Source organism: Pantherophis guttatus, chromosome 1 (genome assembly GCF_059756535.1).
Source record: "Pantherophis guttatus breed Tessera chromosome 1, ASM5975653v1, whole genome shotgun sequence".
In the NCBI taxonomy this organism is placed as follows: domain Eukaryota; kingdom Metazoa; phylum Chordata; class Lepidosauria; order Squamata; family Colubridae; genus Pantherophis; species Pantherophis guttatus.
Window position 1 is genome coordinate 325,492,740 of NC_142063.1, and position 17,280 is coordinate 325,510,019.

Genomic DNA, 17,280 nt, shown 5'->3' on the forward strand with positions numbered 1-17,280 from the left:
ATTATATTCTTGTCATTTTAAAATGAAAATCAATGCTGTTATTTTGCTGGCTGTTTGGCTCAGAGGCAAGAAAGGAGAGTAATAGATCCACCACATTATGTGGCTTAATATAGAGGAGTCAAAAGTTTTGCTATGCCACTTCTGCCACATGTCTCTAAACCTACCCATAATATCCTAAAAGCATCATGCATGATGATCAGTGGTATGATCCAGACCATTGTTTCTCAACCTTAGCCATTTTAAGATGTGTGGACTTCAATTCCCAGAATTCCCTAGCCTGGATGTTGGTTGGGGGATTCTGGAAGTTGAAATCCACACATCTTTAAATAGCCAGGGTGGAGAATTCTGGAAGTGACCAAGGTTGGGAGTTCTGGGAGTTGAAGTCCACCCATTTTAAATTGGTTGAGGTTGAGAAACAGTGTCTAAAAGTCTTCCTAAAAGTCCAGGAATACTCACTTTGCTGTGATTTCTGTTTTGTAAATCACTACAGAGTGTAGCCAGGATAAGTCCCATATGACTGGCCACAGCTTCTATCAGAAATGACGAATAATAGATCACGCACATGGAGGCTGAAGAAATCAGATGGAGGGATTATTGCAAATGATTTATGAAGGCACAAGAATACAACATTCTGGGCCAGGATATTAATTTGTCTAGTGCTTCTGGAGAAGGGCCAGAATTCTTCACATATATTACATCTTTGTAACCTTGCATAAGGTGCTCCAGGAATTCTTTATTATCACCATATGGTTGATTTTTGTTTTGGGGAAAGGGAGGATACTAAGCCTGATAGATTGCAGCTTAGCTGTTGGTGAGTCTGTGAGAGAGTTGAACTGGGGTCTTCCTGGCACTGTGCTCACACACTTCCAGGCGTTTGGCTGTCAGAATGCGAGGAGGGAAGCTGCTCTGGCGCATGAATCCTAGTATGATTGATGGTGCACAGTCTCCACTTTAGAAGTGGAGTGCAGATGGTGCCTAGCTGCACATAACTACTTGTGCATGGTGTGTGCCAAGTGTGTAGATGTGCAAGAGAGGCTCCAGGGTGAAATGGCCAAATGAGAGATGGAGGTGTTTATGGCTTCTGTTCATCTGAATGAATGAGTAAGGGCTGAGTAAGATCATATTTTCTGTCGTGTTGTTGGGCTGAGTTTACACAGTATATCAGACCTGGATTAAAATGGAGCTGTGTAGCTTCAGGAGCCCAACTATGGTCTGGGTTGTATGTGAACCAGACCATAACTTTAAACCAAAATATGAATCTTCATTTGGGCATACCATGCAAACAACAAAATGGTGTTTTTTAAATCCAAAATCAGCATGTTTTATAATCCAATTTAGGTGTTTAACTCATCAAAACAATGGGAGGAAGACGGTATTACTTTAGTATTACTTTATGAAGACTCACTGATATGTCACCGATTAAAAGTCTTTTTATGTGTGTGCAAGTTTTCAGTCAAGCTGAATACAATGGCTTTTCATATACACCGGGGGGCAGATATGGGGGCATATTATTATATTGATATGGCTAAGTTTGACTGAAGATAGCCTTACTCATGAGCTGTGGACAGCAAGAGGAAAACAAAGGAACTGTGGAATGGGTAAAGAAAGTTGTTAATAGCCAGGATATGTTGAAGGATTGTGGCCTCTATCTTTTCTCTTTTGATCCTCTCCCTGTGGCCACCCCCTATTGTAAGATAAATATGTGTTTATCCAAGTGAATGCTAGGGAAGCAGGTTTTGATGATGTAGGGAAAACCGTACTAGATTACTTGCCTGATCAGAAAAAAATATCTCCTATTGCCATACTTCTCCCCATTCCAAAGATGCCAAATTGATGTTTAGAGAACATTTCTGCATGATCAATGCAATAACTTTTTAAGGCAGATGTTAGTGAAGTTTTGTTGGACTTGATAAAGATATCAGAGCCTGAAAAATGTGTATCCTTAATTTTTTTTTCTTTATATGCCAACACTTTATTATTTTGGATTCTGGACAATTTTCACACCATCTTCAAGCTTTGGATCTTCATTTTGCAGCATGTAAATCAAAAGACTAATCATTAAGTGCTTAGGAAATTAGGCATTTCCCCTCTCAAAACTGACCTGGAGTTTTTGATTTCATCATTTCATAGTTGCTTGATCCTATTGCCCGAATCCAGATTTCAGAAAAAAGGGGGGGAGGGATCAACAAATACCATATTTCTGAGCCTGCTGGATGGGAGACACTCCTGGAAAGAGTTTAGGCAACTTGTTAAAGCTCCACAAAAGCACTTGCAGAATCTGGATTTATTCTATTTAATTTGCATTTTCCCCCAGAATCTTTTTTCTTCTGAAACTGCCAAACAGGCCATAAATCTATAATCCAGTTTCTTCCAACCTGGTGACCATATTAGTTTCAGCTCCTATAACCTCCAGACTGAAAGCAGATTTGTAAATGCTGTCTGTTGTCCCACATACTTCCCTGAGTCTTTTTTTTTTAATAGTGTTATAAATCTAAATTATAATAATGAAGTAAATAGAAGTAGAACGACTGTGGCAAAAGAAAGCAAAGAAAGCACCAATAACGATAGGCGTTTTGGGTTCATTTCCAAAGCAACCGGAGTTTGAGCATCACTGGCATTGACAAAATCAGTCAATAGGCTAAGGCAGCTTTACTTGGAGCAGGTTACATCCTTAATATTATTAAACAACGACCCCTGCCTATTCCAGGTCCTTGGGAAGGACTCAATAGGTAGGCAAACATGACAAATTCAGTCTCAACATCTGGCTGACTGTGTGATCAACCATAGTATATCCAAGTAATATTAACATAATAATATTTTTTAAAAATATTAGGAAGTCCCAGGTGCCACCAAAGGAAAGAGCTGGAATTTAATTGTTTACTAAATTTATATGCAACTTATCTCCCTGATAACACGACTCTCACAAATTGTAAAAACATATATAGAAAAACAATAAAAAAAATTAAAACTATGCAAAAATTCAGAACCATGGAGACAGACAGCATGGGAATGAGGACTTCTTACCCTGTCAATCAACTCCAGCGGTGAGCTGGAATTTAAAAAGTCACTGACCTCTTTTCCTCCAAACATCTCCCAGCTTTAGGGCGTCTTTCTTCTACCCACCCTTCTGTTCCAAGCCAGATGTTCTCAAGAGCATTAAAAAAATATGACAGCCATAGATATTCTTCATTCTACGCACTTGTCACCCTATGTACTTCTGTAGTAAAAGCAATTTGGATTTGAGGGCCAATCAAGATAAAAATGCAGAAGAAGATTGTCAGCAAATTCTATTTAAAAAAAAAAACCACAAGCCAAAGGATGGGCGGGGGAGGGGGGAATTGACCACATGTGTCTCTTTGGTCAGGAGCCTGTTGTGTCTGTTAAACAGATTCCCCCATTTTCTTGGAAGCGGTCAATGCTTAAAATCGCCTCCTAAACTACTTATGTCATGGAGTGCTCTGTCCTGAAATGTACTATTGGTAAGAATCCAAGCTATGCATGAAGAAACACTGGTCCGAAAATACATTGATATGATACCGTTTGTTTAATGATAGCTGGTAAAATTGCATGTTTTCAAGATCACACAGAGCCTAAGAATAAAAATAAAAATCCATCTGCTTCCTTCTGATATTTTTTTTCCAGTGAAAAATCTTTTGAGAAACATCATTTTACAATTCAGCACCGTGCGTTTGCAAGATGCACAGACTGAAGCTTACCCTTAAGCAAGATGGTGGGATTAACCTCCCTGTCATCCAAAGACAATCAAGTTACTTATCCTGACAACAGTGACTGCCTAACCATAGAGTTGCAATATTCCCACAAACTTTGTGCTGACTGCATTTCTTTAAGATCCACAAGAGCTAGAATGCTCATAGGTTTCAAGACAGCTCGTGACTCAGTGGGGATTGGAGCCACTAATCCTTACACCAGCAAATTTATTTTAAAAAGAAGTATCTATGCATCTATGAAGGATAAAAAACAAAATAGGAACAGAAGAAAAGAAGCAAAGGTAGCCTTAGTTTTTGTCTGTTTGTTTGTTCCATTACTCCTGGTGACATCTTTATATAATTTTAAGATGTTCTCCTATTCCTAGACATAGAATTTTTTAAAAAAGAATGGCCTTGTTCAATTTCAATGCAATTTCAGCCCTTTGGGTTCCTATACAATATATCGGCCTGAGTTGATTTCTTGTCAGTGCACACAAGGATTCACAGACACAACTGAAGGAGTTAAAGATAGGGGTATTTTTTTCCTCACCCAAGCAAATCAATGTTGTCTTTTCCCATTCTATACTCAAAATGGATAACAAAGGATTCCATCCAATATCTTCATATCCTATGAATTTATACTGAGAAAGTCCTTTTGTCTTGCTTGCTTGCTTACTATCACTGTGGAAGAATGATAATAGAGGTGCATGGAAAATAAGGAATTACGTTGTTCTTTCCCATTTTTCTTCTTTGCATTCCTTCCCTGATTTTGCAAAAATGAGCTAAAAGTTTTTCAAAGTCCTTTTTAAATAATCCGATGTTCTTTTTTATTCTTTTTTTCTTTTTGCATTTGATTGAGAAAAAGGAGACACTTTGCAGAATTTTCTTGAAATATGTGGCAGCCGTCATTTTCTTTTTTTTCCTTCAATGTCCACCAACACAATATAAAACTGAGAGTGTTCTGGAGAAGGATAGGCTGCAAATGATGGAGGGGAGTGGGGCAAAAGATATTTGGGAAATAATTAACAAACCAAGTTCCTTTAAGGGGGAGGCCTATCCCTGAGAAACATGAGAGAATGTCACCAAAATGGTTCTTCATTTCCTTTGCTTGTAAATAGGGAGATTTGAATAGTCTAAATGGGAGAACTCTGCATGCTGAATGAAAAATCAATTCTTTATTTCAACTGTATGAAGTAAACTTTCCCTCCTTGTCAGTTTTGGAGCCTGTAATCTCTCAGAATCTAACCTTTTGCCAAGGACTCTTGATGATGCCAGGTCTCAAGATCTGCCTGAGGGAAATTTCTAAAGAAATAGATCATCTCCGATTTCCCAGTTGTAATTTTGCAATTTCTTGGTTTGGGGGATGCAAAGAGGCCCTATTATTATCTGGGATACTGCTGTTTCAAATCCACCAATGAGAAAAGCCAAAGAGGAGTAATCCATCCTATGAAACATCTTCTTCTATCTTGGCCTTCTAACAGTTCCATTCATTGGCTTGTGGCCACCATGTGCCATATATAATAAGTGTAGAAACCTCATGTAGAAACTCAGCATTTGTAGCCCATGATAAACTTTGCCCAGTCTACAGGTAGTCCTCACGATGGTTTATATAACAATGGTTTGAAGTTATGGCATCCTCGGAAAAATGACTTATAACCAGTCCCTGAAGTTCCAGTATGGTTGGCTTAATGATCACATGATTTACTTAATTAACATCTGATTTGCTTAAACGCTATGGTAACAATGGTTTTAAAATCAGGTCTAGTCACATGATGAATCACTTAATGACCACATTGCTTAGAAATTGAAATTGCAGTCCCAATTCTAGTCCAAAGTCAAGGACTACCTGAAATGCTGGTTAGATGTTGTATGATCAGGCTGGTGTTATCTAACAGGAAGGGAGATATTGGAGAAATTACTTGGGGGAAAAATGAGAAGGCCTTCCCCCATTATCTTTGACCTGAGAATATCCCTGCACAGAGAAGAGGACTTCAGTAAGGCAGATTTTTGGTATGGAGGGTACAATGTAAAGACATTCCATCATTTATGCCAGCTACCAATCCCCTGATAATAAGCCCAATCAGGCTTTTGAGTGCTTGGCAATAAGGCCAAGCGCTTATTTCAGGGTTCAGAAAAATAATAAGACAGGGTCTTATTTTGGGGGACACACGATATAAATGACAAACCAAGAGAATGATCAGGTAATTTTTTTGTTGTTGGATTTACAAAAGATACTTGTTAAGGCCTTGATGAATGTGATGGGACACAGAAAAAAAAATGAAGAGGAATAAAATCCTATGATATCTTGTTTCCCCCCAAATAAGACATCCCCTGATAATAAGCCCAATCAGGCTTTTGAGCGCTTGGCAATAAGGCTGTTAAGGAATTCGCAGAGTAACCCTTGAATAGCAAGGGTGTGCACATGAAAGCAATTGAGAGTAGATACGAATAAGCATAGTCAACACACAGATACACTGAGTTGTGTTTACTTTCAGGAAATAGTAAGGCACAGTCCAATAAACAGTCCAGGTCATACACATATAAAGCAGGAGATAGCAAAACGACAGTCCAGGGATAATCCAATAACAAAGTCTTCTTACCAGTTGTTGTAGTCATTCACAATAAACAGTTCTTCTGGATTTGCAAACAGTAGCATACAGAGATATCAGAGATCAAGAACAGCAAAGAGAAACAAACCATGTTTCTAGCTCCCTCTTAAGGAGATTGGCTACAGAGCTAACCAATCAGGACACAGTAATACAGCAGTCTTAAAGCTATATTGATGGTTTATATATTGCCAACCCAACAAGGTAGGTAATACTCATTTCCTAACAAAGGCAGCGCTTATTTCAGGGTTCAAAAAAAATATAAGACAGGGTCTTATTTTGGGGGAAACACAGTATATGTCATTATACAATGTCACCTCTCTACATAACTACAAAATACTCTTTTGCACTTGCATACGCATACATTCTTCACACACCTCTGTACCCCTCCCATGCTTTTATTATGCAGAATTTGTCTCTTATAATAGCCATCACTAAATTCCAAAAGTAAAATACAGAAGAATCATCAGATTGGCTTTCCATGAAAACTGCCTACAGCAGGGCTGTCAAACTCCCGGCTCATGGGCCGGATGCTTCACATGCTGGCCCCGCCCATGCCCGGTTAACAAGGAGGGGGGGAAGTCCCAATACGTCAAGTACGCTGCCGTGACAATGTGAGTTTGACAACCTTGGCCTACAGGATGCAGCTGAAGTGGTGGTTTCACTGGAGATGCAGAACAAGTCATGCACATGTTATAACACTCTAACTATAGTCCTGCCTGAATCTACTTCATAGTACTTGCTTCAAAATTAAGTAAAATAGTCCAAGAGAAACTGGAAACAGAGGATAATTTTTTTTATGTGGTGCATTTCTGAAAAACTGAAATAATTTTTACTTGGACAGGTCAGACTTCAGCACTTGCTTCGAGGCAGGATTAAAGGCTTCAGCCAGAATTAAACACGGCCTATGCCTTACCACTGAGCAGCCGTATGTGGGCACCCCAATCATTAGTGGTCTGGCAGTGGAATTTTCTCCCAAGAATGTGGCCGGACTGACTTTTTTTCCATACAACGGCAGCCGCAGTCTTGAGTCCAAAGTTCAGATCACGGAGAAGGGCAGAAGTTGAAAACTCTAATGAATGTTGGCAGCTTATGCCTAGCCTGAAAAGAGCATCCAAGAGCTGCAAAGCTAATTAGCTAATCAGCTTAATGCTGAGACTCTGTGAGGCACCAGCCTGAGGCAGGGTTTAAGAAAACAAAAACTACACCTTCAAAGAAGCGGGTTTCGTATCCACTGTGCAGTGACAGGCTCAGAGTTCTAGGCAAAAGGAATGGATGATTGAAAAAAAATAAAACAAAATGGAGAGAAGCAGAAGTGCTTCTGGATAGCTAACTAGCTAGCTAGCTAACTAGATAAGATAGATAGATAGATAGATAGATAGATAGATAGATAGATAGATAGATAGAGATAGAAAGATAGATAGAAAGATAGAGGGATGGATGGATGGATGGATGGATGGATAGATAGAAAGATAGAAAGAATTCTTTATAGATAGATTGATTTTTTTTATTGGCCAAGTGTGATTGGACACATAAGGAATTTGTCTTGGATATTGCATGAATGACTGTATTATTATTTTTTTTAATTTGATTTATATGCCGCCCTTCTCCGGAGACTCAGGGCGGCTTACAATGTGCTAAGCAATAGCCTTCATCCTTTTGTATATTTATACAAAGTCAGCTTATTGCCCCCACAACTGGGTCCTCAATTTACCTACCTTAGAAAAGATGGAAGGCTGAGTCAACCTTGAGCCTGGTGAGATTCGAACCTGCAGTAATTGCAGGCAGCTGATCTTAATAACAGGGTGCTTTAGACCACTGTACTACCAAGGCTCTTTGATTATGACCATTCACTTAATGGCCATTCAAACTTCCAATGGGCCTACTATGGTTCTACTTGCAACCCGGATTCAAAGTTTGACAGTTAGGCTCCCTTCAAGAGCTCAGCAACAAGGCCACTTTATGGCTGTTTACAGCATCCTGTGGGTTTTATAATGGCTTTGCCATTTACTGGCAATTACTTCTGGTTTTCAGTAAAACCAGGCCCACTGGTTCACTTAATTCCCGTGGCATTTGCTTAACAATCATTGTAAACCAGGTAAAATTGGGTTGGTCACATGATTGTCACAACCTATGGTTGGCAGGCTTCATTACAGTCATAACTTAAGGACTATTTGTACTAATTTCTTTGTTCTCAAAGTCATCCTGCCAATTTTCAAATCTTTACAAGAATAGGCCAGAAGATATAGTAAGACAGATTGGAGTGATAGAAAGGTTGAATACCCAGATCATGAATGAGGAAGATGGCTCTGTCATCAAACCAGCCTTAGATTTCTCTTCTATTTTTTTATGAAAAGCCAAACAACTATGACTGGAGGAAGTGGGAGAGAAATCATATACACACACCATAGTTTACTTTCAGTTTGATAGTGTCAATCGTTGTATGTCTGGGGGTCAGGGGTCAGGTTAGCAAATTACATGAACCCATGCCATTTGGTTAGGTTAGAGTTCAGTGGATTATGTGTGAACACAGAAAATGGATTAATTCAGAAACCGGGTTAAATATCTAAATGTAACCAGAGAGAAGAAAAGGGATAGATTTAAGTAAGAAATGGGATCATCGGAAGTCCTTATGCAACTATACAAATGAGACAGAATAACAACACAATAAAAATACTTCCTGGAAGTACCCATCCGTGTCAATTTTACACTGACTACAGTGCAACTGAGTGTGTGTGAGAAAGAAGACACTATTATTTAGTTTGCACATCTATACTGCCGAGGTGGCGCAGTGGTTAGAGTGCAGTACTGCAGCTACTTCAGCTAATTGCTAGTTCAGCAGATCAGCAAATCAAATCTCACCGGCTCAAGGTTGACTCAGCCTTCCATCCTTCCGAGGTGGGTAAAATGAGGACCCAGATTGTTAGGAGCAATATGCTAATGCTAATGCAATATGCTATATGCTAACTTTGTAAACTTTGTAAACCGCTTAGAGAGGGCTGTAAAGCACTATGGCTGTAAACACATAGTGTAAAGCACTATGAAGCGGTACAGAAGTCTAAATAATAATAACAACAATAACAACAACAACAACAACAACAACAACAACAATAATAATAATAATACTGCCTGGTATGCTTAACCCTGATTGGCTGAATAAGCTATCACTGGCTGGGTTCGCCTGATAAAAGCCATAACTATCATGTTTCAAGGAAGCCTGACTGAATTGGCAAAGACACTGATCTTGAACCTCTGTGCACACGCTTGATTAGCATGATGTGAGTTCTAGGCCCATCTTAGCCATGGAAGCCAACGGGGTGATCTTGGGCCAGTCACTCTTTCTCACCCCCAACTCATCTCACAGAGTTGTTGTAGAGAAAATAGGAGGAGGAGGTTATGTTGGATGTTTGCTGCCTTGAGTTATTTGTAAAAATAATAAAAGGCAGGATACAAACACACAACCAAGTAACATGTAAACTCAATTTGTGCACAAATGCCTCTAATCTAAAGCTGTTGTGGCGCAGTGGTTAGAATGCTGTATTACAGGCTAACTCTGCCAGGATTTCGATCCTGACCGGCTCCAGGTTGAATCAGCCTTCCATCCTTCCGAGGTTGGTAAAATGAGGACCCAGATTGTTGGGGGCAAGATGCTGACTCTGTAAACTGCTTAGAGATGGCTGTAAAGCACTACGAAGTGGTGTATAAGTCTAAGTGCTATTGCTAATACTGTATTCGGGGGGGGGAGGTTAAGAGTAGAAGTAATTAATGGAGTGCTTGAGAATCAACTGGCCTTATTCCTCTATTTGCCTGACTTAGTTTCTCACTTTGAGGAAAGGGACAAAATGACTCAGCAGCTTAAGCAGAGCTCTGCCAATTCCGAAATACACCAAGCTTCTACACACCATTTCTCTATATCTCTATAGAATCTAGGAGAGGATCTCTTTTTCTTTTCCGTTCTTACAAGCCTCAGAGCTCTCCCCTTTATATTTTCAGGTCTCCCCATTTTATATTTTATAGATGGAAGAACAAGAATAAACCACAGCAGGAACTGTAATCTTATCTCACAGGCCTATTTTAACAAAAAGGGGTTTCACAAGGACACAGTTCAAAAAGAAAACGAAAAGAACACTCGATAAAGTAGAAAGCCAAACATCTTTGCTAATTTGCCCCAGCTTACTTCCAACAGCTGCTCAGTCTCTGGCCCCCTTTGGAAGGGACCGGATTACACTGAGAAAGCAAGTGCTGGAGTTGCCAGGTTTATGAAATTATGAGGTTGGCATGGACTGAGGAACATTTTTCTTTTTCTCTCCTGCTCTGTCCAGCATCCTGTTTTCCACTCATGTGCCTCGAAGAAACCCCAAGCAGCAAGAGGGTCTGCAGGGGAGCGGGAATCAAAAACTGTATAGGGCAGACTCCAGGACGAGATTAAAGCTGGGTTTTTTTTTTACTTGCATTGTATATAAATGCCACCGCGCTTCTCTAGGGATTGTCCCCAGAATCCGGCTCTCAAACATAGACTGCATCCATACAAAGATTTCTCTTCTTAGACTCCCTGGTAAATAGTACTAATTGGGGATCTAGCAACCACCCATTTGTCTTATCCCTCAGCAGGGCCCTTCTGGTAGACATCAAAGCCATGTTTTCTACTGTTAGTTTTGAAATACATTTACGGCCAATTTCAGTGGGTGATTTAAGCAGTTCTCAGTGATCATATAAACTTTTCTAAACTGCTCCCTCTGTGCTATATATAGTTATAAAAACAATTATGTTCCATCCATCGATCTTTTTTTAAAGGAGTAAATCTTCCAAACCAGGGGTGAAATCCAGCAGGTTCTGACAGGTTCTGGAGAACTGGTAGCGGAAATTTTGAGTAGTTCGGAGAACCGGCAAATACCACCTCTGGCTGGCCCCAGGAGTGGGGAGGGAATGAAGATTTTGCAATACCCTTCCCCCAGGAGTGGGGTGGGAATGGAGATTTTGCAGCATCCTTCCCCTGCCACGCCCACCAAGCCATGCCCACAGAACCAGTAGTAAAAAAAAAAATGAATTTCACCACTGTTCCAAATACCTTAGTTTTGCCTTGCTGAAGTCCTGATTGTATTACTATAATGTCACTTTTCTATGATTCTCCTCACTAGTCAGGGCATTTCAAACTTTGGTATATATCCTTTTACAGCCACTTGAAAACATAATGGCTTGATTTGTGGAATAAAAACGAACTCTCATTAATTTCCAGATGCCACATTTTAGGCGTCCGATAGAACTGGAAAAAGTTTTTAAAAATGCCTTTTGGAGTGCATACTAAATATGATTGTCTTTAGCATTTCTGTGTCTGTTAAGTGAGCGGTTTAGAAATGATCGTGGACATGTTTTAAGCCTCCTCCTTATCCGTGTGATTGTCACTATTTGCACTGTTCATTCTCTGCACTGTTTTCTCAATCCCTTAAAGTTCATTTCTTTTTTAAAAAAAGGCAATTTTTTTTTTTTTTTAGTGAGGTTGCTTGGCATAAGATGTTGTTGAAGCTGAAGTCATCATATAGTTTCTTTGGTTTAACTTGATGCATGGCCTCAGAAGTTGGATGAATTGGAGGCTGTGATTTATACTTTCTGGTACGGGTGTGCAATTAGCACCTCTATATACCCACTGACCCCCAAAATTCTCCAAAACTGCACAACTTGAAAATAGCTGTGCTATAGCAGTGCAATGATCCAGTTTTTAAAAAGAGAATGAGCAGTAAAATAAACGATTCACACTTGTAAATTACTATTAATAATAAATAATATAATAGAAATCAATTCTCTGGGTAGCTGAGATGCAGGTTTAAAAGAAGAGCGCCCTCCAGTGGCAGAAAGGACACTCAGCTGGTCTTTACGGGGTAGGGTATTGTGTGAACATTGTGTTTTATTTGGCAAACAGTCAGGACCCTGCATGTTAAAAAAAAGGGGGGGTGAGGCTTCAGTCATGCAGTCCTGGCTGCCCTCTTCATTTCTTTCATCCCACCCACCCCCCTCCTTTCATGGACACTCCTGCAATCAATAATTGAAACTTAGAGCTTAAACAGAATATGTGAGCCCAGCCAATATTTTGCTGAGAAATGCAAACATCGGGACAAAGAAACACTGGGGTTTCTTCTCCTTTTATTTGTCTCTTCTCCTTCTCCTTCTCCTATTCACCATTCAGTAGATACATTCCGAATTCTTTTTGAATTCTTATAAGTCTTTGGCAGCATCTTATTTCCTAAGGTTTTTGTATTTCAGCAATGTTAAGCACCGAGAAGATACTGAGCATCTGGCCAAATGTCCAACATTCATTCCTAAAATTGGAAATTTCAGCATTTTGCAAAAAAAAAAAAAAAAAGGCTTTCAAGTACGATACTGTATTGGGGATGAAAGTAAGACATCCAGAAAAAAGCCAGTTCCATCACAGAAAACAAACAAACACGGAATTTTAAAAAAAACACCTTCTGAAGCCTTCCCTTTCTGCCACTTTCCACCCGTAAGTCCTTCCTTTTTTGGATCTACTTTCTATATCTTCTGAATGGCTCAAGAAAAAACAATGAGAAGAAAAGTACCTGGAAAAGTGGGATCAAGTGATTTCTTCATAGATAGAGATGAAGCTTTTTGCTTCTATTAATTCCCCCACGCACATACACACACACCAAACCACTTTGTAGCTTGTTAGTCTGAAAGCAGACCTATTGCATTCCAAGTTTTCGTGCATGGTTTATGTCACAACAGATGCTACCACCTGGATGATTTGGCTCATCTTGAAAAAACTAACCTCGGTTGAACCTGGCTACTCTTGGAATATGAAACCATCAGAAATTCACCCGTTCTAGAAGTAAATGACACCAAGGCACTGCTCTACTATCCCCAACAAAATTGCCTGGATGTGTCCATATAGCCAGGAAGAATTTTGCTCCTCTCAAGGGAGATTTTCCTTTCTTTTACAGGTCCTACATTTGAGATACTTTAACAATAATATAATAATTGCATTCTTTGGACTCTTGGGTAACTAGACCCAAATTTGAAGGGCTGCCAAATGTGGTATGCATCCTGTTTTTCTAAAACCATTCTCTGCAATCCGTTGCATGCTTACTTGGGAGTAAGTCCAATTTAACCAAGTGGGAGTTGTTTCCAGGGAAACACACAAAAAAAATTGGCTTGCAAGGGATTGCTTTTTAAGGGAATTTTTCGAGCACGGGTACCTGCAGATTTATATGCTGTTGTTCTGTTACATTCTTCTTTACAAACCCAAACAATCAGGGACTCGTGTCCAGATTGCATTGCCACTCTAGGACACAGTGGAGTGATAACAGAAATGCAAAAATGCTTTGAGGGGATAGGAAAAAGTACCTCTCTGTGTCTGTCATATGAATCTAGTTTCTTTTATGTGTTATCGCTACAACCTGAAAATGCAACTTAGAAAACTCTGGTATAAATTTCCAGCTCCCTCTGCAACTTTCCCTGCCAAAGGCTAGTCTAAATTAATCCACAAATAGCATGAAAACTGTCCTGTGTTAGTTCTTAGCAAAGAATTTACAAGCCTCTTAAGAATTCATGGCACTTGAGCACACTCAAAGACCAAAAAAGTCAACTCTGCTCTGGTCAATCAAGGCAGAATAGAAGTCTAAGCAAAGGGAGAGAGGGATTGAGAGCGTGTCCTGGTTGTCTGAAGCCAGTTTTGAAGTCAGCAAAAGAGTATTTACAATAGGTGGCATTACCAAGCTGTTCTTGAAAAAGTTAGCCAGGGTTAGAACTGATCAGTACCTGAATGGGAGACCACCAGGGTTACTGAGCTGAGAGGAAAATGGAAAAGACTTCTATAAAAAAGCAATGGTAAACTAATTCCATATTATTGCCAAGAAAACTACATAGTCATATATAGGCACCAGTAAAATTCAGGAGAAATTTTATCTTCTTGTTGACTATGGTTCCTTCCTTCCAAAAAGTTAAAACTCCCAGACAGCCGCCCTCCCCCCCCCACTCTTGGGACATTTTTTCCTACATAGTATACAGTTTGTAGAAGGAAATAACTCATACATAATTCCTCTGAATATGCTCTCAAACCTGGACAGAACTTGGGGGACATATTTCTGTGGATTTCTGATTTCCTTGTCTCCTCTAATAAATCTTTCTTGAAAAAAATTCTTGGCCAACATTCTTGTATTCCAGCAAGAATGAGACCTTGGTTTCTTTTCTGTATTTTTTTTTTTACTTCTATTACAGCCAAGAACTAAGCCCTATTGAACTGATCTTGAATATTCATAGCTCCTGTGCCTAAATCTGTTGTATACACATAGCTACGTCCACAACACAGCTTGAAAGCCCAATGTGGAAAGGACATTACACACCCAGACATTCTCCCCAAGTAACCCCATTACAATTCGTACAAGATGCCAATGCCAGTTTCTCCGCTATTTTAGTTGCAACAGCAAGATAGACACTGCTTATCCCCCCGAACGTTGAAAGCAATGAACAGAAAGAATTCTTTATCATCAGTACGCTTTGGGGTCACTCATGTCTCCTTTTTTTATCATGCAAAGAGTTGGCAAAATTAAAAAGAAAGGACCTGAATTTTAGATCAAGCTTTCCAAAGCAATGGAAGGTAAGGATGAGTGAAAGTGGGGTTGGATACACAAAAGCATGGATCGGACAACATTAAAAAAATTAGACCAAGTTATGGGTGGGGTAGGGAGGATTATCAACAAGCCTGAGCTCTGATACCTAAGTGGAACCTTCCTGCTTGGTGCAGCGTACTTCTGGGTGCTAAGGACAGACAAGTGGAGATGCAGCCCTTGTGCGCTGTTTGTAGGTTTCCTGAAAGTGTTTAGCTGGCCGCTGCTGAACACAGCAGTCAACCGAATACTAGAGGGATCATTGATGGAACGATCCAACAGACTTTTTAAAAAAGAACTCAAACCAGTCTAAGGAGATTATGGAGATGAGTTGATCTTTGCAAAAAGCAGGTGTCCGCCTCACACTGCAGCCTACTACCGGTAGGTGTACCAACAACTCCCTTTGTGAAGATGCAGAAAAGATGTTGGGTCACTGTGTTGCCCTTGGAATCCTTCAGGGCAGCAATTCAAGAGACCTTGGGTGTGCCTCTCAAGTTGGGTAACATCATTTATAAAAGAGATCCAGGCAGGTATCTGCTGTAGGTGCCATAAAGCATCATTTACTGCCTACCTAAGCAACTTTTTCATTAAGCTGAAAAGAACAAGGCAATCCAAACACTAAGTCTTCCTACTGCGGTCTTTAGCTAACTTTCTGGAGAATTGCTTCTCATCACACCTACAGTAGTTCAAAACCCATCCAGCAGATCTTCCCTATACAGTAGAGGTGTGTGTGTGTGTGTGTGTGTGTGTGTGTTAAAAATACTACTTTTAAAAAGACTTTCAGATTACTATTCTGCCTGGAGTGCTGACAATTCCAAAGGAAGCAGGTTGGGCACAGAGGAGAGAGAAGGAAAAATGCCCCTTAGGGGCCCTTGTAGAGAAAAATCTCAAGGTTTACTTCATCATCAGTATCACCAGCTACATCCTAAATCTATGGAACTAATTTGCTCCAAGACAGCAGATTGGTTACAGGTGACAAGGAGTCAGACTATTCAGCAGGAGAAGAGTGAGGTTCCTAAGCAAGGGGAATGCCATTAAGAGTGCGGATGGTTCGTCAAACAGCCCCATGGAAGGATGCAAAATCCAAGAGGTGGAGCTGGGTTGGCACAAGATGGCTCTCTGGATCCTGGGCAGCCAACATTTGTCTTGGTCCCTGAAATGGGATAATCTTTCTGTGTTCCTACATGGAGAGTGGTGAAGAATTTTGGCTGTCACTTAACACTGAGGAGGGACCCATATATCTTTCATGAGCCCCTGCAGGGGAGGCTTCCTAACCAGTGAATGAGACCTTGTAATTCCACTCTACAGTAAAAAGAGGCAAGAAAATGCTGGGGTTCACATCGAACCCTCCTGTCTGCAGGTTCTGTATCTGCTTCAGGAACCTGCCACACCTTCAGAGATGCTCTGATTCTCTTCCAGGACCTGCTTGCAGGACCCCGAGTTGAGCGCAGCATTTGGAAACACTTCTAGGGATCCAGGTGAGCTCTGGTCGTCCTAGAGCACTCCGGATTTGTGCCTTCACCACATCCTACCTTCCCCCACCTCTGCCCGTCCTTCCAAATCATCCTGATTCACACAGCAGAGGTCTTGGCTCTTTATTTTTATTATTATGATCATTCTTATTATTTTTGAAAATGCAGTATCAGCGCCTCTCTTGGAAGCCCTGGGTTTTGGAGACCCCCGAGACAGACAGACAGGAAAAGGGGGCTCAGCAGATACACCCACCCTGCTCTCTGCTGTCAAATGGTAACCTGCAGCAGCGGGGTCCTCGCCCCCTTCCCTTCTACAAAAGGACTGGAGAGGCTTTGCCTAGAGTGGGGTGGGGAAGGAGGAGAGGCCGGGGCTTCCCGGAGTCCCCAAAGCTGGAGTTGGATGGAGGCGACGAGAAGGCTCCGCAGCCAGGGGGCAGACGGCCGAGCCCGGCTTTCAGGAGGAAAGCACCTCAGCGGCGGCTGGCCAGAAGCTGAAGCCGGCGCAGCCCGCCCGAGGTGCTTCTCTTACCTCCTTGCCACGAAGCCGGGAGGCTGGAAAGCAGGAGAAGGAGGACTCCAGGGAGGAGGAACGAAGTCCGCAGCCTGGCCATCTCTCGATGCAATGCCCTAGTCCGCTGGCAGCCCGAGCGTTTTATCCCAGCGGTGCTGCTTAATTGTGGCTTCCAAAGATGTAAGGGGAAAGGCGGGGGGGGGGGTGAGGGCGGGGAGGGGAGGGGAGGGGAAGGGCTCAGGACACGACGTCATTGGGAAAGGGCAAAGCCACGAGTCTCTCCAACTGCTCGGGCTGGCTTCCCTTTGCAATTTTTCTCTCGCGCTGCTCCGCTCCAGATCGGTGCGTCCTTTGCCAACAGCGAGC

General features: G+C 41.1%; 1 protein-coding gene across 13 annotated transcripts in view; it reads right to left on the reverse strand.

The window, feature by feature from the left end:
• The window catches only part of ELN (elastin), a 103,007-nt gene extending 85,740 nt beyond the window's left edge, over window positions 1-17,267 (reverse strand). For 8 of the 13 annotated variants that reach the window (XM_087888851.1, XM_087888843.1, XM_087888847.1 and 5 more), the window contains exon 1: window positions 16,933-17,267. In XM_087888851.1, coding sequence (XP_087744977.1) covers window positions 16,933-17,014 — 82 coding nt within the window. In that variant the 5' untranslated portion in view covers window positions 17,015-17,267. The remainder of the gene's footprint in view (window positions 1-16,932) is intronic. The other 5 variants (XM_087888840.1, XM_087888820.1, XM_087888829.1 and 2 more) reach the window with 1 other exon arrangement.
• Between the last annotated feature and the right edge of the window lie 13 nt (window positions 17,268-17,280).